Here is a 26,051-nt window from a genome sequence, read left to right on the forward strand (position 1 = left end):
TAAAGGCAAAATAAAAATTAAATAAATAAGTTTTATTCAGAACTATCACATCATGTGTCCACTTCATTGTGAAAAAATTGGTGAGTGGTCCTCTTTAATACATCCCACAGAATATCAAGTCAAAAATTTAGATTTTTTTTGGTAACCTGCTCTGGAAGACTAAAAGTACCAGTGGACAACTACTGCAAAAGAGCTGTTACACTTTCTATCCTTATGTGTGTACAAAGGTGGTGAGTGAAAAATGCTCGTCTGTGGCTGACAGTCCAGAGTGCTAACTTGGACTGATTATGATGGCGGCTGTTTTTTTTTTTTCCTCTCTTGGTGCTCCTTCCATTGCAGTTATAATTTTTGGCTTGTAATTGTTTCCTGCTGAACATCGATATTGTTTTTTTTTTTGTTGTTGTTGTTTTATAAGTCAAATTGGTTACCTTTCCTCATAAGCACCTCCTTTTTTTTTTTTTTTTAAACATGATCATTGATCTGTTTTTCTCCGAAGTGCAGTCAAATCTCCCATACCAATCAAACCTCTACAACCAAATTTTGGGTATACTCTCTAAACATATGTAGCTGTAAAAGATTCAGCAGTGTGATGTGAAAGATGCCTGAACTTCATGTTAATTTTCTAATTTGTTAATAATGGTTAATGTAGTTGATGATCTGTATGTTTCACTATGCACAGGTTACCGACCACCTCCCTTTTCAGAAAAATTTTTCCTAGTTGTGATAGAAAAAGATGGCGAAAACCGTTCAATTCTAAATATGTGGCATCTCCATCTGAAGTCTGTACAAGCATGTGTTGGTAAGTGTCTTATGTTATCGAAGCGGTTTCTGTTCTGTATCAGAGACAAAGAAATCCTGATTGAATGTGCATAACATTCCTTATATACTGCAGAAAGCATTGTCGTGAGGTTCACTTGGTTGGGGCTGAGCCTCAGTACTGGGTACAGCCTCGCATACAAATGTACCACTGTAACTATGCAAACATTTAAAGTTTGAGTAAAAAGGAAAAGAAAAGTGGACGGCACTGCCCCACGCACGACCCTCAACCTGTATGTCCCATAGGTGTATTTATCCACCAGAATGGTTACGCTATACTTTAAAGATTCCAAGTGCTCTTCCAGAAAACCACAGGTAAATTCACTTGCATCAAAAAGAAAGAAGGAGGCACTCACCGATCTGTAATGTTCTCTTGCTTTATTAAATTTCCATTAAGAGTTCATGGCCGGGAGAGTGAGGATAGGAGCTCGTGTGAGCAGTACTTAACGACGGCCATTTCGCGCTCTATCCGCGCTTCCACGGGTCAGTATCAACTGATACTGAGTGCCTCCTTCTTTCTTTTTGATGCAAAAAAACATTTAAAGTTTAACTACATGTTAAAACAAAACTTTTAACATGTCACAGAGTGGGATCCAGGTGCCGAGACCCTAACTGGTCACCAAAGTGAAGAAGCAGAGGGCTCAGCTGAACGTTGCTCTCCTCTGACACTGAAGATAGAGTTCATAAGCTCTTCTGTTTTGTGTCCCACCTGTAGTGTTGGAAGAGAGCAGCACTCAGCATTGAGTGACAGCTTTCTTCCCATGTATAGTGCACACTTAAAGCTGCCAATCAGAGATGGGAGCGGAGTCATACAGAGCTCGTGAATAATGAAGGACTATCTGGCAGAAGGCCTACTAGTCCTCTAGTGATGATCTCCTGCAGATAAAACCGTGATTTTATCAAAACTACAGTCTCTGCCTCTACATTATGCTGCCCTCAGATTCCTTTTAAGGCGGCCACGGCACTTGCTGAAGGATACATGCAGCCTATAAATGTGCTGCCTAACAAAGGGCTTTTAATGGGGTTGTCCTAAGTTCTTATGTGGTTAAAATTGCAAAGTGTTTGGGAAAAAAGACAACTCTGTAATTAACTTCGTATTAAATATCCTCTTCGTTGTCAAGATTGGAGCTATTTTCAATTGCATAAGCTCCAGACCTCCTGGTGGTCTCAGAGTGGCCAGTTACCCTGGTAAGATGCTTGCGCCACTAGCTTGCTCTATACTTTAGAGCCTACTCACACTGGCCGGTTCGCTAGATCCGACTAACCTCACTGTCCCTGTATTTCTACCTCTGCAAGGGTGCGCACCACCCCCTGCAAAGCAGGAAACCAGAGGCCAAAAGTGGTGCGAGCCTCAAGAAAAAAGTAGAGACAACCCTTTAACAGCTGCTATATTTTTCATTTATTTAGTATGACATTTTTTATCTTTATCTTAAAGCAAAGCCTGCAGACCCTGCGCCATCAGAAAACTTTCTTACGATTCCTGGGCAAGTTCCTGTTGAGTCTTCTCCAGAAACCTCTCCGGGCACAAGCCCGATGACCCGCTCTGCATCGATTGCTAATCTTCAGACGGCCAGTAAATTGATTCTCAGTTCCAAGCTCGTATATAGCCATCCATTGGATATCCCAGATGGAGTAGAAGTAATAAGAGCAACGCCTTCGGCAGGTAGGTCTGTGTGCTTGTGGGGGCTGGGGGAAATTTCCTTTTTGATGCGAGTAACCACCACAACAGTGTGATTGGTGATATGATACACAACCACCGGCCAACTAATGGTTTTATGTATAACTCAATAACCTGAATGATGTAAGTCAAGAATTTTCTCTAAGGTCTTACGCTTTCTCTTAACAGGCCATCTTAGTTCTTCATCCATTTACCCAGTGTGCCTTGCACCGTACCTTGTGGTTACTACATGCTCCGACAACAAAGTGCGATTCTGGAGATGCAGTGTGCAAACCATTCAAGAACTTGATGGAAGTGAAGACCAGCATAGCTATTGCTGGAAGGAATGGTCCTTAATGAATGAAGGTCGCGATGAGAGCAGCAGTTCGGTGAACGTAGCAGGAAAGCCGGTGGCAGTCAGTTGTTCTTACACTGGAAGACTTGCTGTAGCGTATAAGCAGCCCATTCAACACAATGGTTTTGTCTCCAAAGAATTTTCTATGCATGTATGTCTCTATGAATGTGAATCCACTGGCGGATCCGAATGGGCTTTAGAACAAACAATACATCTTGACGACTTGATAAGAGTCGGCACCATGCTTGACGCTCATGTGAGCGTAGATAGTAATTTATTTGTATACTCGAAATCTGATGTGTTTCTAAACAGAGACAAGCATCTCATGCCCAACACTAAGCATTTAGTCCACTTGGATTGGGTCTCAAAAGAAGATGGTTCACATATACTGACTGTTGGAGTTGGATCCAATATTTTTATGTATGGACGATTGTCAGGCATTGTGACTGATCAGACCAATAGCAAGGATGGGATTGCTGTTATTACTTTACCACTAGGTGGTAGTATAAAACAGGGCATCAAATCGAAATGGGTCCTGCTCAGATCCATTGATCTGGTGTCTTCAGTGGACGGTACTCCTTCATTACCAGTGTCTTTGTCATGGGTCAGAGATGGCATCCTGGTAGTTGGGATGGATTGTGAGATGCAAGTTTATGCTCAGTGGAAACACAATGTGAAGATACGGGATTCTGACTTCTCCGCCTCTGAACATAATACAGCAAAGTCAGAACAAAATGATATGATTTCTAAGAAAACCAGTGTGATTGATGGAGCCGCTATAGTCGATGATGTCTTTGGCAGCCCAACTGTTGTTCAGGATGGGGGTCTTTTTGAGGCTGCATTTGTGCTTTCTCCAACTCTTCCGCAATACCACCCAACTCAGCTGCTTGAACTCATGGACCTGGGAAAAATTAGACGGGCAAAAGCCATCCTTTCACATTTAGTTAAGTGCATTGCAGGGGAGGTTGCAATTGTAAAAGATTTAGATGCTGGGGATGACGCTGCTCCTAAACGCCACCTCTCAAGGACGATCAGCGTAAGCGGCAGCACAGCCAAGGACATGATTATCACTGGAAAGGATGGGACTCGGGAATACACGGAGATTGACTCCATTCCTCCACTTCCACTGTATGCACTGTTATCTGCTGATCAAGATGCAGCGTACACTGCTCCTGAGGAACCAACCAAAAAATCACAAACCTCAAAACTTAGTTTTGATAAAAAATCAGATGATCAATATTCTGATTTATTTCAGGTACAAAAAGTGACTACCGATGACTTTATAGGCTTTGAAATGGAAAAAAGAGAAACCAAATCAAAAGTTATTAACCTGTCACAGTACGGGCCCACTTACTTTGGCCGGGAGCATGCCAGTGTCCTTTCGAGCCATCTCATGCATTCCAGTTTACCAGGCCTGACCCGGTTAGAACAGATGTTTCTAGTGGCTCTGGCGGACACAGTGGCTACAACCAGCACCGAGCTCGGGGAAAGCCGAGATAACAGCTACACAGGTAATAAGTGGGTGACCGCATTAGAAATGATTGTATTACATAGAGCAAAATGAGCACATTTGTCAAAATCTATTTTTACAAAGAAACAGAATTATTATTTTGAATGGGGCAAAAGGGGGGTGATTTTAAGTTTTTTTTATATTTTTTTATATTTAAAAAAAAAAAACTTTTTTTTTTTTACATTTTCTACTTGCTTCAATAGTCTCCTTAGGAGACTTGTAGCTGCGATCAGCTTGTGCTACACATAGCGGGACTTAAGAAATGTGTAGCAGAAATGGTCATCTGGTATGAACGCAAGCCACGGGGTGGCGCTTATAGCAGATCTGCATTGACAAGCACGGAGATCTTCTGCAGTCCCCCTATTGTCATGCCAACCCATAGGCGCCCTGTGATCATGTAACAGGTGCGCCGATGGGTGTGGTTTGTGACGCACCAGGAGGATCACAATTCCGCCTGCCGATCAGCTGTCATATGCCAGAAAAGATGTGGGCTAAGTTTTAGGCTACTTTCCTACTAGCATCGTGCACTGCACATCGCTATGCGTCGTTTTGTAGAAAAAACGCATCCTGCAAAAGTGCTTGCAGGATGCGTTTTTTCTCCATAGACTAGCATTAGCGACGCAGTGCGACGCATTGCCACACGTCGCAACCGTCGTGCGACGGTTGCGTCGTGTTGCGTCGGACCGTCGCCACCAAAAAACGTTGCATGTAACGTTTTTTGGTGCGTCGTGTCCAGCATTTCCGACCGCGCATGCGTGGCTGGAACTCCGCCCCTGCCTCCCGCACCTCACAATGGGGCAGCGGATGCGTTGAAAAACAGCATCCGCTGCCCCCGTTGTGCGGCGCATTCACTGCTAGCGTCGGAATGTCGCAACGACGCAATTCGTCGTGCGTCGTACAACGCTAGTGTGAAAGTAGCCTAAGTGATGAGCGAATAGCATTGTTGCTCGGGTCTCCCCGAGCATGCTCGGGTAATCTCCGAGTATTTTGGCATGCTCGGAGATTTCGTTTTCCTCACCTCAGCTGCATGAGTTACGGCTGCTGGACTGCCTGAATACATGTGGGGATTCCCTAACAAACAGGCATTCCTCACATGTATTCAGCCTGGCTTGCAGCCGTAAATCATGCAGCTGAGGGACGAAAACTGAATGTCCAAGCACTACAAAATACTGGGAGATCACCCGAGCAACAAGTATACTCGCTCATCACTACTCGGCTCCAGAACCCACAACAAAGAGATGGAGTTGATCTGAGACGTACGTATACGTCATAGGTCACAAAGGGGTTGTTCCATGAAAAAAGTACATTTTAATCAATAGATCTTGGAATAATAATAAGTTCCACAATAAGATGTGCTTAAAAAAATGTTCCTGTGCTGAGATAATCTTATAAATGTGCCCCTGCTGTGTACTGTGTAATGGCCGTGCCTGACCGTACAGGGACATGGTCTGCTCATACCGCAGCTCCTGGGCAGGGGAGGAAGCAAGAGAGTATACAGACAAGACAGCATGGGGTCACAGCGGGTTCTCTCTGTGAGGTAAAACATTTCCATGACTGTTTAAAAACAGGCAGCAAAATGTTTTATCTCACAGAAATAGCTTCCACTTCTAATAGTGGAACTTATTTTTATCCCAAGATCTATTGATTATAATGTACTTTATTCGTTGGACAAGCCCTTAACTGTAGGCACTGCCCATGAGGAGATTCTATGACCTCTTACCTACCACATATACACAATAATAAAAAGTAATAATGATGATTTCATAGCTGTCATGTACATGTCAAGCATAGTCCAAAAAGACTTTTTGCCATAAATGTTCCTAATGTATGCCTATAAGTGTGCGTGTTCACATTTCATATTTGTTAGTTTTGGTGCATGCACTGGGAAAGCTCCCAGTATAACCCCAGAACATACCCGAAAGACCCACATTCGCCCTGCTCATGGCAACAGTTGGTCCTTTTGGTATACTTGGGTTGGCATGAGCTGGCATTTTTTTTACTGTTCAGAAGAGCATAGTTTGCTGCTCTTTCCTATAAAGATAGACACAGTAAAGGAAAATAGTGCAGTAAGTATTTTTTGTGAAGAAACCATAAGAGAGTAAGTTGTTCTGGCAAATCTGGTGTGAAAATAGCCTACTTTGGCCAGAGAGAGATACTCAGTCAGTCCCTGTGGTAGAACAGCTCTCAGTAGTATGTATGAGAGAACCCGGTATGGATCTCTATGTGGTTTATTACCGTTCACCACTGAGAGCATGGCGATAATCACACTAGGCGGACTCCCTGCTAATACTGAGGTACCAAAACATGGCAGTAACAGTCCTCTGCGAAGAGGCTTGTACCCGGTAATCTCATTTGTCTCCGACTTTCACTGAAGTGAAAGTCCCTGTGACTAAAACATACTGTAAGTGCCCTCCTATAAAAATGACATGTCATTCCTCATTATAATAATGCTGATTGGAATTTTTGTGTTTGTAGGAGGAGACAACCTTGATGAATGTGGCTTGAGGTACTTGTTGGCAATGAGGCTGCACACGTGTCTGCTAACGTCCCTTCCTCCATTGTACCGTCTTCAGTTGCTCCACCAAGGTAACCTGATTTATCTCCTTACACAGAAGGTTCTTGCTTAGCCCAATTTCACCAGTAGATTATATTGTTCCCCAAATGTCGACAGAAAATATTAAATTATTATTTTTTTGCCAATGTAACTATACATCCAAAAACGTGTCTGTTGAGGTAGAACCATCCATTTCCAGTGATCTCCTGTTATTGAAGGCTTGTTAGTTTCTAAAAACCATATGATTACAGTGAATGAAAAACTTCATTTTCTTCTACAAACAGAAGGTCCTACCACTGTCCACTGCATCAGATATTATAATAATCTGTGTAGGAAATAACTTTTCTTTTAAATCCTACAAACCCAAAGCTTTCATGCTATCCTGCAATCATTTCCCCTGTCACAATGATATCGTATCTTTTTTATCACTCTATTACATGTTGGCCTGATCATTGCTAATGTGATATTTGGATGTCTGTCACTTATTCTGCAGGGTTATCCACTTGTCATTTTGCATGGGCCTTTCACTCAGAGGCCGAGGAAGAATTAATCAACATGATCCCAGCGATTCAGAAGTGTGATCCTCAGTGGTCTGAACTCCGAGCCATGGGAATTGGGTGGTGGGTGAGGAATATCAACACACTCCGCAGATGCATAGAAAAGGTAATGCCTATTAAACAAAATATGCTGTGATCTAAACTAAAACAATAAGATGCATTAACTAATAGTCTGCACTTCTATGATTCCCTAATAAAACTAAGTGGACATACACTATATGGACAAAGTATTCATGATGGGAGCATTCCCTGCCTGTCATGCCAGCGATTGAAGGCTGGTTGCTATATTTCTGCATACTCAGCAGCCTTTCAGTCACTGTGAGGATGGTAGGGGGAGATCTCCCCCTAGGAATACGCTGGCCCCCAGCTGCTTGTCCAGTGCATTCAGTGAGCAAGTTACCTCTTCAGAGAGGGAGAGGACTAAAACTCTTCCACCTATATGAAGCATCGATCCTAAAAATGAATATCAATCCTTTAACGAGCCTTGCCACGTGACTTAGGATAAAAGCCAAACCAGAATCTCAATTTGCAGACACGTGTTTCGTGGTGCTGCCCCTCCTCAGTGGAAAGCATGAGATCTTATTTGATTGCATGAGAAGCTTCTGACTGAGATCTAAGGGGTAACGTTTCTCCTTGTGGAGAGTGGCATGCCAGTGTATGAAGGCTTCTAAGCCATGCAACTTCTACATGTTTTGTCAGCCCAGGAATGCCAAGTATTACTGCATGGGAATTATGCATTTTTTGATTATTTTGGTGTCTCATATTTGTTTTGAATGTACCTGTTTCTTAGGTTGCTAAAGCATCGTTTCAGAGAAACAGTGATCCATTAGATGCTGCAATTTTCTACTTAGCAATGAAGAAGAAGGCTGTTCTCTGGGGTTTATTCAGGCAAGTAGTCTGCGATTAATTTGTACATAAAACAGTTACAATTTGATTTTCTTTTTCTGTAGATGTTCCTGTATAAACAAAAAAAGAGATGTAGCCCCCGATGCAGGTTTTCTCTCTGGGTCCTATCCATAGTGTGCACAGAACACTGCATAATCCGAGCTAGCTTTTGTATAGCAAGTTGGTGGCTGAATGTCTGTGTATCAGAGGTAGTGGGGTAGAGTGAATTTTAACACCCAACCCCTTATTTCTACTGGATAAAAGCCGCTGCCTGTGTCCACTCTCCCCTTTGAAAAGACATGAAAGTTCATCTGAGAAAAAATATACATGTTTATGAGGGAGTCAGGAGAGATGGTTGTAAGCTGATTGATCGTTAGGCCGACTGCTATCTAATGTGCATGGTGGCATCAAGCCTGGAGTCACGCATTCAGTATTTGGGGCAGTTATTAAAGAAGAAACACTGGTGTATTTAAAAAGGAAAAGTAAATAAAAATATCTGGTGTGCTTTGTACACGAAATCTAAGGGGTAAGGTTTCTGCTTGTGGAGAGTGACATGCCAGGTCTGGCATGCCAGTATGAGGAGACTTTAATGCCTCGCTTGCTCCTCTGGGAAATTAAATATGCAAATTGTCTCTCCAGAGAGTAAGAGACAAGGGTCAGTAATGACTTTTAAGGCCCCGTCTCACTTAGCGACGCTAAAGCGATCCCGACAACGATACGACCTGTCAGGGATCGTTGCTGCGTCGCTTTATGGTCGCTGGTGAGATGTCAAACAGTGAGATCTTCCAACGATCGCAGCTGCGATCTCACTGTTTGACATCTCACCAGCGACCTGTAGCGACCTGTACAACGATGTCACATGGGAGCTATTATGACGATTCAGTGTCTGAGTCGTCAACGAGGTCGTTGGTAAGGTGTCAAACACAGCGATGTGTGCTACCCAGCGGGACCTCAACGATCAAAAAACGGTCCAGGCCATTCCGACACGACCAGCGATCTCACAGCAGGGGCCTGGTCGCTGCTACGTGTCACACATAGCGAGATCGCTACTGAGGTTGCTGTTGCGTCACAAAACTTGTGACTCAGCAGCGATCTCGCTTAGTGAGACGGGGGCTTAAGGCTTGCTACTTGCAATAGGTGCCACTAGAGTTCATCCTCTTCCTCTCTGAAGAGACAATTTGCATATTGCACAAGAAGCTGCTACAGCATGTTCGTTTGTGATTACTTTCTTACCCAGATTGCAATTTTGTCATCATTTTTCTTGGAATGATGATTGTAGTATCCCATCAGAGAACCACTGATGTACTGTCAATCTAGAGCAGAAAGGAGGGTTCCAGGAGTGTTCAGTACTGCTCGTGGGCACGTGCGGCTGCGACACCCCTTGGCTGCCCTCTTGTGCTGCTGCTTCTGCTATAGATCCCACAGCACCACTGCTTCTGGCTGCGTTGGCTCTGTGCTCTCACCCTTTCTTACCGGGATTAGAGATAATAGGGAGGTTGTAAATGGCTGATCAATGTGTGGAGAGGGAAAGAAGCAACAAAGTCTTCAAGAGGGTTAATTTATAAGTACAATTCATATAGCCAAAAAACAAGCGCTTGTACATCTGTCAAAACAAAAAAAGTGGTGTTGCTCTTGGAAGAAGGGAGGAAAAGATGAATGTGCAAAAATGAAAAATTCCTTAATCTTTAAAGGGTTAACCAACAGTAGTATAATATTGTTTTTCAGTGACAAAGGCATCCATTGCCTTTTAAACACTTAACTGGTTAATCAAGGCTTTTATAAATCTAAAACAATCACTTTTATTTATTCCATGTCTTTAATAAACATTTTTTCATCCTTAGCAGCATAAACTCCAAATTCAGTTTCAAACTTTTTCTCGCAGGTCACAGCATGAGGAGAAAATGACACAATTTTTTAGCCATAATTTTAAAGAGGATCGATGGAGAAAAGCAGCCCTAAAGAATGCATTCTCCCTGCTTGGCAAGCAGCGCTTTGAACAGTCTGCAGCTTTCTTTTTACTAGCTGGTTCCCTAAAGGATGCCATTGAGGTATGCGGGTACCATTGTTTTATCATTGTCATAGATGTCTTTTTATAACTGATATTAATACAGATGTTGCATTTGAGGACCTGAATCCAGAGTAAAGTTTTATTTTTGCTTTTAGGTATGTCTGGAAAAAATGGAAGATGTTCAGCTGGCGTTGGTTATTGCTAGGTTGTATGAGTCTGAAATTGACACATCATCTACATACGAGTCTCTCCTTTATGAAAGAGTGCTGGGCTGTCAGAAAGATGGCTCAGGATTTAGCTGTTCAAAGCTGCATCCCGACCCTTTCCTTCGGAGTATTGCCTACTGGATAATGAAAGACCACACTAAGGCGCTGGATACTTTATTGGAGCAAACCCCCAAAGATGATGATGAGATCCCTAGTAAGTATATTTCCCTTTTAACAAGCATTTTGTATATTTATTAACACATTTTTCAGCTAAACCTTTTTACATTGTTGGTATTGTCCACAAATATAAAATAAAGACCTTCTGTGAGTGCAAATACACATAAAGTGGTTGTCCAACCTTGGGGTACAAGTCCGCAGTCACTCTATGTGACTGCAGACTTGTGAATCCTCACAACACGCTAACTGTGAGGATAATCTGGCGCTGGGAGCGGGCAGTCATGTGACTTCAGGTATGTGATTTGTATACTTCCCGCCATATTCTGACAAGACATGTTCAGCCTCACTCAATACACTTGTAATGTGCAAGGCTGCACACATCTAGTCTTCACATGATCGCATACCTGCGGTCATGCTTCCAGCGTCAACACCAGAGATTCCTCACAGCGCGCATTGCACTCAATGTGAGGATTCACAAGTCTGCTGTCACTGTGTGACTGCAGACTTGTAGCCTCCAAGGCTGGACAACCCCTTTAACCCCTTCCCGACATGCGCAGTATAGATAAGGTGCCATGGGAGCTGCATTCCCGCAAACCGTCGTATAGATACAGTGCCGTGATCGCACTGACTCACGCTGAGCGCCGTCGCAATAGAGCTGAAACCCGCACTCAATATGAGAGCTGACACCCTGCAGCAACATCCACGATCAGTCCTAGCATCGTCGATCGCGGACGTTTAACCCCTCTGATATCAATAGTGGTAGCAACATCGAGGAGCATCGCAGAGGGAGTAAGCTCCCTATCTGCTCCAATCGGCTCAATGCAATATGATCACGTTGTGCCGATGGCCTCCATGGTGACCCTAGGCCGCAAAATGGCCGTGGGGTCCATTAAGGAAGGTGGCCTGTGAGCTCCAGCTCAGAGCAGGAGCTGACATGCCTCCTTCCTGCCTGTCGGATGCTGCTCTTGATGCCCTGCAGTGCAGAAGCATTGCAGAAGATCAGCGATCTGTTAATGTCAGGATGATGTCCCATAGTGTGACAATGTAAAAAAAAAGTTATTAAAAATTGTAAAAATATATTTTTTTAAATCCCCAAATAAAGGATATAAAACGAGAAAATATTAATCCAATAAATAAATTTATTTATGTAAACAAAAAAAATACACATTTGGTACCACCATGTCCGGAACGACCCAACCAATAAAACTGTCCCACTAGGTAACCCCTTCAGTGAACACTGTTAAACCAAAAAAAAAAAAAAAAAAAGCGAAAAGCACGATCAAAAATGTAAATAAAAATGGTATAGCTGAAAACACCATCTTGTCCCAAGAAAACAAGCTGCGATACAGCTCCAAAGCGGAAAAATAAAAAAGTTATAGCTCAGAATAAAGCGATGCAAAAACATTTTTTTTCTATTAGTCATTATTGTGTAAAAGCGCCAAAACATTTATTTAAATGTGGTATCACTGTAATCGTACTGACCCGAAGAATAAAGCTGCCTTATTGATTTTACCGCAAACTGAACAGCATAAAAAAAAATTGCTAGTTTTTGTTAATTCTGCCTCCCAAAAATCTGAATAGAAAGCAATTAAAAAATGTCGTGCCCGAAAATAGTATAAATAAGAGCGTCAACTTGTCCCGCCGAAAAGAAGCTGTCACATGACTCTGTTGGACGAAATATGGAAAAATTATAGGGATCTAAATATCGGGATGCAAAAATTAGTTTTTGCAATAAAAAGTGTATTTTGGTGTGTGACAGCAGCCAAACATAAAAACCCGATATACATCTGGTATCGTAATCGTATGGACCCAAAGAATAAAGTTGTCTAGTCACTTATACACCACGAGAAACGGCGTAAAAAATAAATAAAACTCATTCTTCATCTGCTGTTAATTTGTTCATTCTGCCTCCCAAAGAACGCAGTAAGGCTCGGCATTAGTGATGAGCGAATATACTCGTTACTTGAGATTTCTCGAGCATGCTCGGGGGTCCTCCGAGTATTTTTTAGTGCTCGGAGATTTAGTTATTCTTGCCGCAGCCGAATGATTTACATCCGTTAGCCAGCATAAGTACATGTGGGGATTCCCTAGCAACCAGGCAACCCCCACATGTACTTATGCTGGCTAACAGATGTAAATCATTCACCTGCGGCAAGAAAAACTAAATCTCCGAGCACTAAAAAATACTCGGAGGACCCCCAAGCATGCTCTAGAAATCTTGAGTGACGAGTATATTCGCTCATCACTACTCGGCATACATTTATCCTGCACTCTGAGTTGAACGCTTACACCGGGGTTTCTGTGTAAATCTCTGAAATACGTGATTCAGCCAGAACCCCTGGCAGAAGATTCCCTGTGAGGCAGATGGAGGCATTGTGGACGCCGTAGAACCTGTGATTCGGCAGTGTTAGTCTTTTTAGGCGTGCATAACAGCGCATTCAAGCACAGCTTTGTGCGCTTCTAAAAAGGACACCGCTGAACATGGGCCAGAAGGAGTCCAGAGTAACTTTGCTGCCTCATTATACTGAATCGATCCATCGGGGTTCCATCTGTCACGTCACTATGAGGTTTAGATGGAAACCCCAAAGTAAGCGCTCAGCATAGAGCACCGGAAAAATGTTCCCAATAAAAGCTTCAACTCAATCCACAAAAAAGCAAGTCCCGACTCAGGTCCGTCATCTGTTAACAGAAATATAGGGGGCTTCTATGTTACTGGTAGCACAAAGGCTCTGGAAAAGCTAGATAGCTCCTCACCCCCCAAACAAAATTCAGAAAATTCTGCACTCCCAAATCCAAATTCCTCCTTCCCTTCTGTGTATCTAAACCACATTTATCGTACACATGTTTGTCATTTCTGTAGCGATGAGAGCCCGCCTAATTTACAGTGCATGTCTCCAGAAGCATGGGCTGGTAACTACAATGTACTGGCCACTACAATGGCAGTTTGCAATTTTGACTCTGCAACATTCACTGCTGTTTGTTTCTGGAAAACACCCATGGAGTCAAAATCATCACTACACCTGTAGATAAATTGACAAACTGGTATAACTTCCAAAATGGGGTCCCTTAAGGAGGGATTCTGCATTTCTAGCAATAAGGGGCTCTGCATATGGTGTCCGTAAACTATTCTGGGAAAATCTGTGCTCCAGGTGGCAAATGGTGCTCTGTCCCTCCCGAGTCTCGCCGTGTGACTAAGCAGCACTGTACACCCATATATGGGGTATGTCTACATTCAGCAGACATGGACACAAATTTTGGGGCCATTTTTACCCATTTCTCAGTATGAAAATATAAAATCTTGGTGGCAAAAATGTAATTATTTTTTCTTCACTGCTGTGACCCACCTATGGTGTCAATATGATAACTGCTCCCCTACATGAATGAATTGAGAGGTATAGTTTGTAAAATGGGGTCACTTATTCCCCCAATAAATGCTACTGGTCTTGCACCTCAGGGGCTCTGTCGGTGTGTGACATGGCACCCTCAAACCAGTCCAGCAAAATCCTTCTGAGCTTTGCACTGTGCCTCAAAAGTAGTTTTCGACCACATATGGGGTATCGGTGTACTGGGGAGAAATTGCACAATACATTTTGGGGTCTATTTTCTCCTATTACCCTTGTGAATGTTAAAAAATAAACATTAAACAGACTCAATTTTTTTTTTCTTTCCACCTTCCATTAATTCCTGTGAAGCACTTAAAGGGTTAGTAAACTTCTTCACTTTTAGGGGTGCAGTTTTTAGAATGATGTCACTTTTGGATATTTTCTATCATATAGGCCCCTCAAAGTCACTTCAAATGTAACGTGGTCCCTAAAAAAATGGTTTTGTAAATTTTGTTGCAAAACTGAGAAATCGCTGGCCAACTTTTAACCCTTATAACTTCCTAGCAAAAAAAAAAAAAAAAAAATTATATTTCGAAAATTGTGCTGATGTAAAGTAGACATGTGGGAAATGTTCGTAATTATCTATTTTGTGTGACATTACTCTCTGATTTAAGGGCACAAAAATGTAAAGGTTTTAAAATTGTGAAATTTTCCAATTTTTTGTCAAATTTTCAATATTTTAATAAATATAAGCAAATCCTATCGAGCAAAATGTAACACTTAACGCGAAGTACAATATGTCACGAAAAACATTCGGAATCAGTGGGATCCATTGAAGCGATATAACTCTCTAAATTAATTAAGGGCATAAAAATTAAAAGTATGAAAGTTGCTAAATTTTCTACATTTCCTCCAAATTTCCAATTATTTCACAAATAAACAAAAGTCATATCAAAGAATTGTTACCACTCAAAACAGTCTCAGAATCACCGGGATCCGTTGAAGCGTTCCAGAGATATGACCTCATAAAGGGACATTGGTCAGAATTGAAAAAATTGGCCTGGTCAGGAAGGTGAAACCATGCTTCAGGGTGAAAGGGTTAAAGGGAACCTGTCACCTAAAATGCAGTCCAATCAATAGGCAGCATGTTATAGAGCAAGGGGAACTGAGAATTTGATATATAGTTTTGTGAGAAAATATTCAGTATAGCCTGTATCTTCATAATTTAATCCTATGCTCGTTCTGAGATGTTTAGTCCAATGGGCAGTCCCATCAGTGACTGACAGCTTTCTCTGTACAAGTGTGCATTCATAGCTGTCAGTCACTGTTAGGACCACCCACTGCGCCAAAAATCCCAGAAATAGCAGGAGGGTCATGTGATTTAAACAGATTATACCATATCTTTTTTCCATTCTCTTTACTCCATTCCTTGTGCTCTATAACATGCTGTCTGCAGACAGGTGTGCGTTTTCATGGTGACAAATTCACTTGAATGTAAGGTAGTGCAAGACCGTATTAAACTGCATTTCTATATTTCGTGTGTGTGTTTTATATATGATAACATTGTGGGAGAAATAAGATACAGATATGATTTTTTTTTAATCTGGGTTTAGGATTATGTTCACACGTGGTGTTTTAACTGGGTGGGATTTATGTAGCACATTTGGTCTATAAAATACAATTTACAGTACCAGCATAATGCAAATTAGTGTAATAAATGAGATTTCTCTAATAATCTCAGGCATACGTTTGTTTTTTCATCGTTTTCAGCGATGCAAATAAATGGGTACAAAATGTAAAAAAATAAAATAAAAAAACCCTGAAAAAAGCACACATATTGTATTCTCTGCAGAAATATAACACAACATACTCGTACTTTGCTCCAATATGTATCCACTGCAATATTTCTTTTTTCTTTTTCAGTTCTAGTTAAATCATGCAATCCTGTGGTGTTTAGCTTTTATAACTACCTTCGTACTCACCCTCTTTTAATCCGTCGTCGTTTCGCTACTCCAGAGGCTACCCTTGCTACATCTGGCCTGAAAACCGACAAAAACTACGTGGATGAAATAAATCTTATTGAAAGAAAATTATTTTTTACGACTGCAAATGCTCACTTCAAAGTAGGATGCCCAGTTCTAGCTTTAGAAGTTCTGTCTAAGATACCAAAGCTTAGTAAATCAATGATTAATGAAGATCTCCTAAGTGTGGGATCTGTTGGGATAGACACTTTGGATTTTATCGGAAAAAGTAACATGGAAGAAGTGAGTGCTTCGGGGTGGTTCACCCCAGCAGCAGCATCGGCAAAGCAGCCACATGTTGAAGAACCTGTAAACAATTTTGACTGGGGCTCTCCACTTATTAAGATTGAGGATGAGCCACTACAGCTGGATTGGGGAGAGGATAAGGAGAGCGACAAAGAGGACGATGAGGGTCTGGTTTTAAAAGTATTAAATTTGGAGCCAATGGATCAAAGCCCAAAAGATGTCAGTTCTGAGACACCAACCATTGACAACTCCATACCAACCGTGAATGAAGTTGATGTAATTGCAGAGCAGCTTAAGTTTAGGGCTTGCTTGAAGATTCTTATGACAGAACTGAGGACGTTGGCTACGGGACATGAAGTAGATGGAGGAAAACTAAGGTTCCAGCTGTATAATTGGCTGGAAAAAGAGATAGCTGCAATGCACAAAATATTCAACCATGAAACTGATAGCAAAGACTTCACAATTGAGACTCCTCCACCCGAAGATATGTTGGACTGTCATGAATTTCAAGATAAATCCGATATAGGATCCTATGAGCGACATCAAATCGAACGCCGGAGATTACAAGCTAAGCGGGAGCATTCTGAAAAACGGAAATGGTGGTTACAAAAGAACCAAGCTCTTCTCCGAGTTTTCTTGAGCTACTGCAGCTTACATGGGGCTCAGGGAGGTGGCCTAGCCTCTGTAAGGATGGAGCTGAAGTTCTTACTACAAGAGTCTCAGCAGGTAGTGGCATGGTGCTTTGTGTGTGTTGCAATATTTGAGGAATCATTATAGGAGCTTTGCGGGGAGATAAAAAAGTTTGTGCATGGTCTCTGCCCTCCTAACTTTTAAAGATGAGCTGCCCAGTGCAGTTCTGTTATCTTTAGAACATTTGGAATTCAGTGTGACAGGAGCTGCTCTTCACTGCACCCCCTCCTCCCATCTGGGGCATTACATCACACAGCAGAGTGCAGGTTCCTGCCAGTCTGAGAAGAGGGGGCGTGACATATTCCTGGCTTTTAGTAGCAGGAGCCAGCACTCTGATGTCTCCTTCACTGCAGCATGAGATGTGGGGGTGTAGCCCTCAACCCCCCACACCCCTGCTTCTCGTAGTAGCAAGCCCCTTAATAATGTCTCCTTCACTGCAGGGCGGCTAGCAGGGAGCAGGCCACGCCCCCTAACCTCAGACTGCATAAAGACAGACATTATCAGGGGGCTGTCATGACGGGCTGCTCTTCACGGCTCACCCCTTTCTTTCTGGGACGTGAAAGCAGTGATCAGCTCTATGCTATCAACCAGTCTCCTGTTAATCCCTGTTTCTCTGCATAGAACAGGGGGCGTGGTCACACCCCCTCTTCCGGAATGGCTGTTACTCACAGCCGGGAGCTGCACACTGGCATGTGATGTAATGTCCCAGACGGGAGGGAGGAGCAATGAGGAGTAGCTCCTGTGGCACTGAATTACAAGTGTTCTAAAGATAATAGAACTTCACTGGGCATCTCATTATTATAGTCCATGAAGCCAGGGACAGTACAACATTTTTTTTTTTTCTCCCCGAGTACCCTTTTTACTACACAATTGCAAGATTAGAACATTTTCATTCAGTCAGATCCAATCAGATTATTTTCCAATACATTTTTAAATGTTTATTATTATTATTACACAATATTTTCCAATACACTCAAATGTACTTGTACAGAATATGGAAGACATTCAGCAGAGCAGACAGCCACTGTGCAAAATGCTTTTCCCTCCCTCTTATTTCATGTTTTAGACTTTTTTCTTCTGTTTTACCGTATCTTTACCTTTCAGTCTACTAATTTATTTTCCTTTCTTTCTACCTTTCCCATTTTCCATTCTCATATATTTTTTCTTTCTTGTTCTTTCTCTTGTAATGTCCCCCTTACACCTTGTCATTCCTTTTCTTTCTCTTTATTTCTTTTCATTTCTTTTACTTTTTCATTTCTCCTGTTTCATTCTCGTTTTCATTTTTGTTACCTTCCTCTATCATTTTTGTTTTGCCTTTTATTCTTTACCTTTTTTCTTCTCCTTTTTTCTTTTTCCTCTGTTCTTTTTCCTACTCTCTCTTTTTGCTTTCTCTCTTTTTCTCCCTCTCCTTTTCTATAACGTTATGTGCACATGTTGCGGATTTGGCTGTGGAATTTTCTGTGCGGATTCTGCATCTCTTGGCAGAAAACGCAGGTCAAAATCTGCACGTTTTTTATGCGGATTTACTGCGGATTCTGTGCAGATTTAATGCGTTTTTTACACCTGCGGATTTCTATTATGAAATGGGTGCAGAAACGCTGCAGATCCGCACAAAGAAGTGACATGCTCCTTCTTTTAATCCGCTGCGTTTTCCGTGCAGAATTTTCTATACCATTAGCACAGCATTTTTTTTTCCATTGATTTACATTGTACTGTAAATCACTTGCGGATCTGTAGCGTTTCTGCCCGGAAAAAAACCTGCGGATCCGCAGGAAAACTACAATGTCTGCACATAGCCTAATTCTCTATATTTTTATTTTTTTCTTTGTTCCCTCTTTCTCTTTCTTCTAGCCCCTCTGTAATCCTGCTAAGTGAGGAGGTACTGAGGCAATAAATATTTTCCACGTTCTGCTTGTTCCACCTAGTTCTCCAAATGCACCACTGCTATTCCCACCCAGCCTTCTTCACTCACTAGCACGTCCTGCCGCCCAAATCCTAATCCAGTCTCCTAAATTTCCATGAGAACAAGCCTTATCAATACAGATAGATATTCACAATAAGATGTTTGCACATCGATTGCTCAGTATTTTTCTTCTTGTACCTTAGGAAACAACAGTGAAACAGCTCCAGTCTCCGCTTCCTCTACCTACAACACTTCCGTTACTGTCAGCAAGCATTGCTGTAACCAAGACCGTGATTGCTAATCCTGTGCTTTACCTTAATAATCATATTCATGACATTCTGTATACCATTGTACAGATGAAGAATCCTCCACACCCAGACAACCAGGATCCAAAGGTAAAGAAAGCCTGCGATTGACTGCCCGGTGTGCCCCTTCACAGTCAGACTTTGTCCAATCAGTGCAGTCGATGTTAGACTATGTAATGAAACGCCTTATTCATCAGGCTTGCCCCTCAGTTTCATTCTACCCTTCCGCAGCGTTATTGTCTCACTCCCCCAGTGTTATTGTCCCACCTCAGCAGCGTTATTGTCCCACTCCCCCAGTGTTTATGTCCCTGTTCACTGCGATATCACCCTCCCCCACCTCATAGCGTTATTGTCCCCCCTATGTTTTACTCCTGCCACCCACTCCAGTGTCATTGTCCCTTCACTTAGCACACCCACAATATTGTCCCACTCAGCAGTGTTATTGCCCCACCCACCCCTGCATTATTGTCCCAGCTCACTGCATTATTTCCATACCCCCACCCTATAGCTTTATTGTCCTCCTTCCAGCGTTAATGTTCCTAGGGCTGTGGAGTCAGTAAGCCAAACCAAATCATGCAATCCTGTGGTGTTTAGCTATTAGAACTACCTTCTTACTCACCCTCTTTTAATCCGTCATCGTTTCGCTACTCCAGAGGCTACACCATTATGATACAATAATCAAGCTGTTTAGATAGAACAAAAAATATATTTGTTGGAATACAACTTTAGAACACAAAAAAACTTTAATAAATTGTAAATATGCAATATACTATGCAGTAAGTGGGGAAAAAACAGTTTTCAACAAAAACGTACTGAATACATTTGTGCAGTCTGTGAATTTGTTCTGAGAAATAGTATCGCCTCCATCAGATCCTCCTTCATAGATGGCATTAAATCTGACCTAATTATTTTAAGGCTAGAGAACAACCTCTCTACACTAATGTGGGTTGGTGGCAATGCGGTAACTACATGGGAACATCGCTAACAATTTCAGGGTGTAAAGGAATTGCCTCGTGCACAGTCAGTTTTGATGAACGGTTGAACGCTTCTTCTTTGAGTGCAAGTGAAAAAGTTACTGAAATATGGTCAATCTGTTTGCTATGGGAGTGGAATCTTTCCGTGCGCCAACGCTTGGCCTGCTCCATGTCATCCAAATACTTTTTCAAAATTAAACTCATCATCTGATGAGGCTGAAGATACGGTAGCAGTAGCACTGGCAAGACCCCATGTCCTCTTGCTCTTAGCAGTCCTGCAGCCCACTCATCCTAACTGCTACTTCAGTCAGAGCTTCTTTTCCATTAGTAAGCTGTTGATCATCCAGCAATATGATGACTGGGTCCACATAAACAGCTGCCAGAAGAATTTTATTTTCTAATAGCAGTGTCTCTCTCCATTTCATTGACGAAGCAATGCCATCTGCGATTAAACCTCCTCTGTAAGACAGAGTTTCAGTGTTCCAGCATGTCCATCTTGCAGACTATCTTATTACCAACTGCATCTTGGGCACAACACAGCGCATGTGATGAATATGAGAAACCTTTGAAGCAGCTTCAACATGATCATCTAATTGTAATATATATTTTTGCTGTTCTTCTGTAGTAATATCTGTTTGCTCCTCAGTTACAGGCCTGAGGCCTTCCATGTCAAACATACGAAATGTGAAGTTTTCTTCCAGCTTCTTTTCACCTTCGTTATTCTCATTCATCAGTTTAATTGTACTTATCATGTTTGAAGCATTGTCAGTTACAGTAGCAAGAACCTGTTATTTTTTAGTTCTTAATCTTGCAGAACTTTTTCCGCTGAGGCCTGGAGAAACTGTCTGGTGTCATGAGGTTTAGTATCTTTTTAATACCAGTTTATTGGTAACAATTTCTTGTTGTCGCAAACAAATAGAGCGTTGATGGCAAAATACTTCACTCTGTGACGTGTGCAGGCATCGATTTTAAGAAATATAAAGCGTCCCTTGGAAGTCTTTTTAAAATCCTCCTTTTGGTTAAGGGCTTCTTCAATCACTAATTTTCTAAATACTTTCTCTTTCCAGAGAAACACGTAAGTTTGCAGGCCATTTCTCCATTTAGATCTGTAAAAGCTGGTCGTGCAAATAATGATAATGATACACAGTCTTTCACAACAAGCTTTATGAGCTGTCTTTTAAACATATCTGCTGTCATTGTTACAGTAACTTTGTCACTTACAAAATATCTTGTAACTGATGTTCGAGATGATCGTTGCACCTTTGCATGGCGGCAAGTGCTTGCACTGGTTTCTTTGTGTCGCTGTGATCTTTCTCAGTCACAGCTTTGAAAAATTATGGGGGTAAGCGTTGTAAATGTCTTTTTAGATTGAAAGCTCTTGTAGGAGCATTTTTACCACTGCCTGAGTAGCAACTGATTTTGAGCTCATAGCATTTGTTTTCATCTGTCATACACTGACACCCAAAATATTTTTTATCTTGAGTTAATGTGAAATGCTCAAATATAGCTGACTTCATAGGAAGCTTTTTAGGCATTTTGTAATCATAAATTTGCTCTCAAAATAATTTTGTTTCTTCTATAAAAAAAAAGGTATATTGTAATTCCAGCAAGAATAGGGAATCATGTATAATTTTGGATAGAATTAAAACTTTGCATGAATCAATAGTACAGATGATGACGCGTAAAAAAACTTGTAAAATATGTTAAATAGCTTTACTCTGAACCTTAAATCTCAGGCATTTCTCAGGGTACAGCTCAGTAAATGTTTCACATCATGATGCTTCACAGTCTATGAAGGGGGAGGGAGGGAGAGATTAAGTTTGTGCTGGATCATACACCAGAAAGAAGCTGAAACTGCAAGTAGAGCTAAGAATATGAAGAGCACCAGAGGAATTAACCTCTCCAAATATGAGCTCAGTGGAAAAGCAAACTAAAACATGAAGCATACAGAGAAAACATACACACTGGACTATTGGTCTATGCGCAGTTTATTGAAAGTTTAGATATGCTTTAAGAAGTACTTGCCTTAATCCTGTTTTCCAGTTCACGCTAGCAGTTCTTGTGATGAGTGCAGAGGTGCAGGCATTCCTTACAGTGCCTTTTTGTTCTGATCTGTAGAGGAGGAGCTTTACTACTGACCATGTGCATAAAAGTGCAGCACAGATTCATCTCAACTAAAAGCCAAGATCCTTAGATAAGGAATAGAACAGACATTTATAGGACGTTTCATAACTTTCTCAAATTCTTATGAAAAAAATATTCACATACATTTAAATACTGTACCCAAGTTATTATACATTTTAGGAGTCAAAGTCTGTCCATTTTATACCGACACCAACTCCACAACTCCGACTCCACAGCCCTGATTGTCCCTCCGGTAGTTTACTCTCTTCCCCCACTCCAGCGTTATTGTCCCTTAACTCCGCACACCAGCATTAGTGTTTCATGGCAAACGTATATATTCACTGTAACAGACCTGTCAGGAGAGTTGATATAAGCTACTGCTCATGGCGGTTCTCTAGATTTCTTTGCATTTTTCCCCATTAGGTATATACACTTCATCTGTTGGCAGCTTCACTTTCTGCATCAATATACCAAGCGCTTTGTGACAGTCACAGCTACAGGTAAGTTAAGATCTGCATGTTTTATAGTTTTCATTAGAATAAACTGTAAAGTATGTACATTACATTTTAATTTTGTTATTAGTGGTAGTTAAACCATCTGGAAGCAAAATCTTGATTTGGATTTATTTTCTTTAAAGAATATTAAAAAAAAAGCACACATGCTTTTTATTCTCCCCAGATGCCCATGTATGCTATTATATTGTCCAAAATGAAAGGAAGCTTATTGTATTAAATTTAAGTCAGTGGGAATTTTTCTCTTTTCTGCTTCATATGTAGCAAGCAAGCTCTTATAATATGATTCCAATACATTTACACTTCTTATACGCCAGACTTGAAATATTACAGGATGGACCAATGTTAAAGGGAATCAGTCAGTAGGATTTCAGGCCCCAAACAATTTATCTGCACGTGTAATTCTTTCAAAGACAAGTCCAGTAATACCTTTACATGGCCAGTCCGTTCCCCTGTAAAGGTACCGTCACACTCAGCGATGCTGCAGCGATATAGACAACGAGCCGATCGCTGCAGCGTCGCTGTTTACATCGCTGTAGAGACGTCAAACACAGCAGCTCCACAACGATGCAGGAGCGATCCTGAGACGTAGCGGTGACTCACTTCTCGTTCTCACAGGTCGTTCGCTCCATGTAAAACATTGCTGGCATCGTTGCTTTTGATGTCAAACATGACGATTCACGCCGACCTGACGACCAAATAAAGTTCTGGACTTCTAGCTCCAACCAGCGATATCACAGCGGGATCCAGATCGCTGCTGCGTGTCAAACACAACGAGATCGCTATCCAGGACGCTGCAACGTCACGGATCGTTGTCGTTCTCGTTGCAAAGTTGCTGAGTGTGACGGTACCTTTACTGAATAATCATTGTTTGGTTTGATATGCAAATGAGGTTGAAGATCTGTTGTAGATATGAAGCCTCTGTCACTCCAGCTCTATTTCCTACTCCGTGCCACCTCCTCCTACTTGACTGTCGGCTCCTTAGCCTTATGACACACAACATAGAGACTGTCAAGTCAAGCAGGAGGATGCAGTGCTGAGTGGGAAATAGAGCGGGAGTGACAGATGCATCAGATCTACATCCTCATTTCCATATCAATTCAAAGGCTGATTTCTCAGTAATGGAGGAACACAGACTGGCCATGTAAAGGTATTGCTGGACTTGTCTGAAAGAGCTACATGCACAAATAAAACGTTTGTGGGGGAAGGGGACAGAAATCCTTCCCTTTAATAGTGCTGTGCTCTTTTGGCGTTTTTGTACACAGGGACGCAGTACAGAATGCAAATGTATGGATGATATACCACTGTATGGCATGCTTTTGCTTATGTTCAAGTTACACTTTTGGTACATATACTATTAAAATAAATGTGAACAGAGACTTATATGTATGAAGACACTTGGATTCAGCGATGGCCCTGGTTTCATTGTTTGCATGTTTGCAAATGAGTGCATGTGAAAATATTATGTTGTTAGATCCAGCTATCTACAAGTGAAGATGTGAAAAACCTGCACTGTGTGGGAGCCTAATCTTGTGCGCCTCTGTGTTGGGTATCAACACAAAATTCCATGTCATCAGCATAATATTTTCTTTATTTCTACACTGCACTGCTGAGCTGAAAAGGAATCAAACATCTGTGCATTAGTGCTGTGTTCCCGTCCTGCTCACATAAATGACAGTTCTGGCCACTCTTTGTGCTTTATTAGCTGCTGATTGAGAAGTGGTCGCATCTTCAATCTGACATCCTCTAGTATGATTACAAGAACAGTAATGTAGCTCACATCTATTCGCTTCAAATACAAAGCGCACAAGGCGAAAGGACGGTGCTCTTAGGCCTGTGAAGGGTTGACCTTGATTAAAGGCTTTTCAGCTCAGGCTTTCATCTTTTATGGGTGCATTTTTGCAAACTTGTTTAAAGGGTTATCTAACAAGCTCATATTTTATGCATGAAGCATGTACTCCCAAAAAATGGATATGAAACATGGACCAAAAATAAAACTATGTGAACGATTCATTAGTGTACCTAGCATTTTATTGCAACAGCCATATGTGCTCCAGAGCTGCCGTTCTTTCTACATTTCAGGATCCGTTGTTGTTACAATATATATTTTTATTATATATATATATATATATATATATATATATATATATATATTGTGTGTATATTGTAAGGGGTTCACTCTCTTCGGCAGCAGTTTGAGGTAATAACAGGCTCAAAGTTGTTGGATGCAAAAGTGGTGGATTTGTTGCAGTCCATAAATCTTCACCCAAAGCAAAAAGAAACAGCCTTTCTCTGATTAAAATATTAAAGAAAAAAAATAGTCCCGCAGATGTACCAGCTCACCCGATAACAAAGTTCTTCACATAAATCTGTCCAGGATTACAGGTCTTTCCACCCTCACTCACAGACCCTGGCAGCTGACCTGCCCTAAATAGGGTGTCCCAAGGCCTGGAACTGGAGGTATAGTTACGGCCAGACCCACCCAGCTCTTCTGGCCATTCCTAAACATATATATAAGTATATATTCTACAGTAGCAATGTCAGGTAGGCTAGGGTTAAATCCTGGCTGTACAGGGTCTGATTAGGCGCTCTGCTCTGCATATAACCAGGATGGATGTTCAGACTGGATTTGTGTTGGATCTGAAGAGAGAGACCAGCCAGAATCTCTGAGAAGAAGTTGTACAGGCTATGGGCATCAATCTTCAAGTAGCCGTGGTTGCTATGGACGAAAACTGTTTTGTGTGACCGAACTGGGACTAGCTCAGCTTTGTCTGAAGAAGCCAGGACCTGTACTGTTTAGTTAGGGCCTGGACAAGGCTAGGGATTTATGTTTATGGTTTTGGTGCTGAGCAACCAGTGAAAAATAGACCTCATGCTATTTTGATACAATAACCTAGTGCCTGTGTGAACGCTACCTAATGCCTACCTGAGAGTGAATCCCTGTTCTTTTCTCATTCATTTTATGCAGCAGTCAAACAGATGCAAATCAGTTCACAGGAATGGTTTACCAAGGCCTCCTCCTAAGTGAACGTAGGAGACTTCGAACAGAAAGCATTGAAGAACACGCTACTCCAAATACACCCCCTGCCTTGTGGCCAGGTAAGAACATTAATTAGATGAATGCACTGTAACTCTAGGAAACCGCACTTCCAGCTAATGACTGGCCCATTGGACTGCAACATTAAGATCTTTTATGTGCTCTTAAGTAGCTGAAATATTAATGATTCT

At 41.6% G+C, this 26,051-nt stretch overlaps 1 protein-coding gene across 2 annotated transcripts in view; it reads left to right on the forward strand.

The window, feature by feature from the left end:
* Positions 1–26,051, forward strand: part of DMXL2 (Dmx like 2) — a 174,319-nt gene that overhangs the window by 86,596 nt on the left and 61,672 nt on the right. For both annotated transcript variants that reach the window (XM_077263739.1, XM_077263740.1), the window contains exons 16-27: positions 680–799; positions 2,252–2,479; positions 2,663–4,339; positions 6,814–6,924; positions 7,386–7,555; positions 8,240–8,337; positions 10,217–10,382; positions 10,498–10,762; positions 15,972–17,041; positions 19,112–19,303; positions 22,735–22,811; positions 25,792–25,922. In XM_077263739.1, the coding sequence (XP_077119854.1) occupies positions 680–799; positions 2,252–2,479; positions 2,663–4,339; positions 6,814–6,924; positions 7,386–7,555; positions 8,240–8,337; positions 10,217–10,382; positions 10,498–10,762; positions 15,972–17,041; positions 19,112–19,303; positions 22,735–22,811; positions 25,792–25,922 (4,305 nt within the window). The remainder of the gene's footprint in view (positions 1–679; positions 800–2,251; positions 2,480–2,662; positions 4,340–6,813; positions 6,925–7,385; positions 7,556–8,239; positions 8,338–10,216; positions 10,383–10,497; positions 10,763–15,971; positions 17,042–19,111; positions 19,304–22,734; positions 22,812–25,791; positions 25,923–26,051) is intronic.

Source organism: Ranitomeya variabilis, chromosome 5, assembly GCF_051348905.1.
Source record: "Ranitomeya variabilis isolate aRanVar5 chromosome 5, aRanVar5.hap1, whole genome shotgun sequence".
NCBI classification, from domain to species: Eukaryota; Metazoa; Chordata; class Amphibia; order Anura; family Dendrobatidae; genus Ranitomeya; species Ranitomeya variabilis.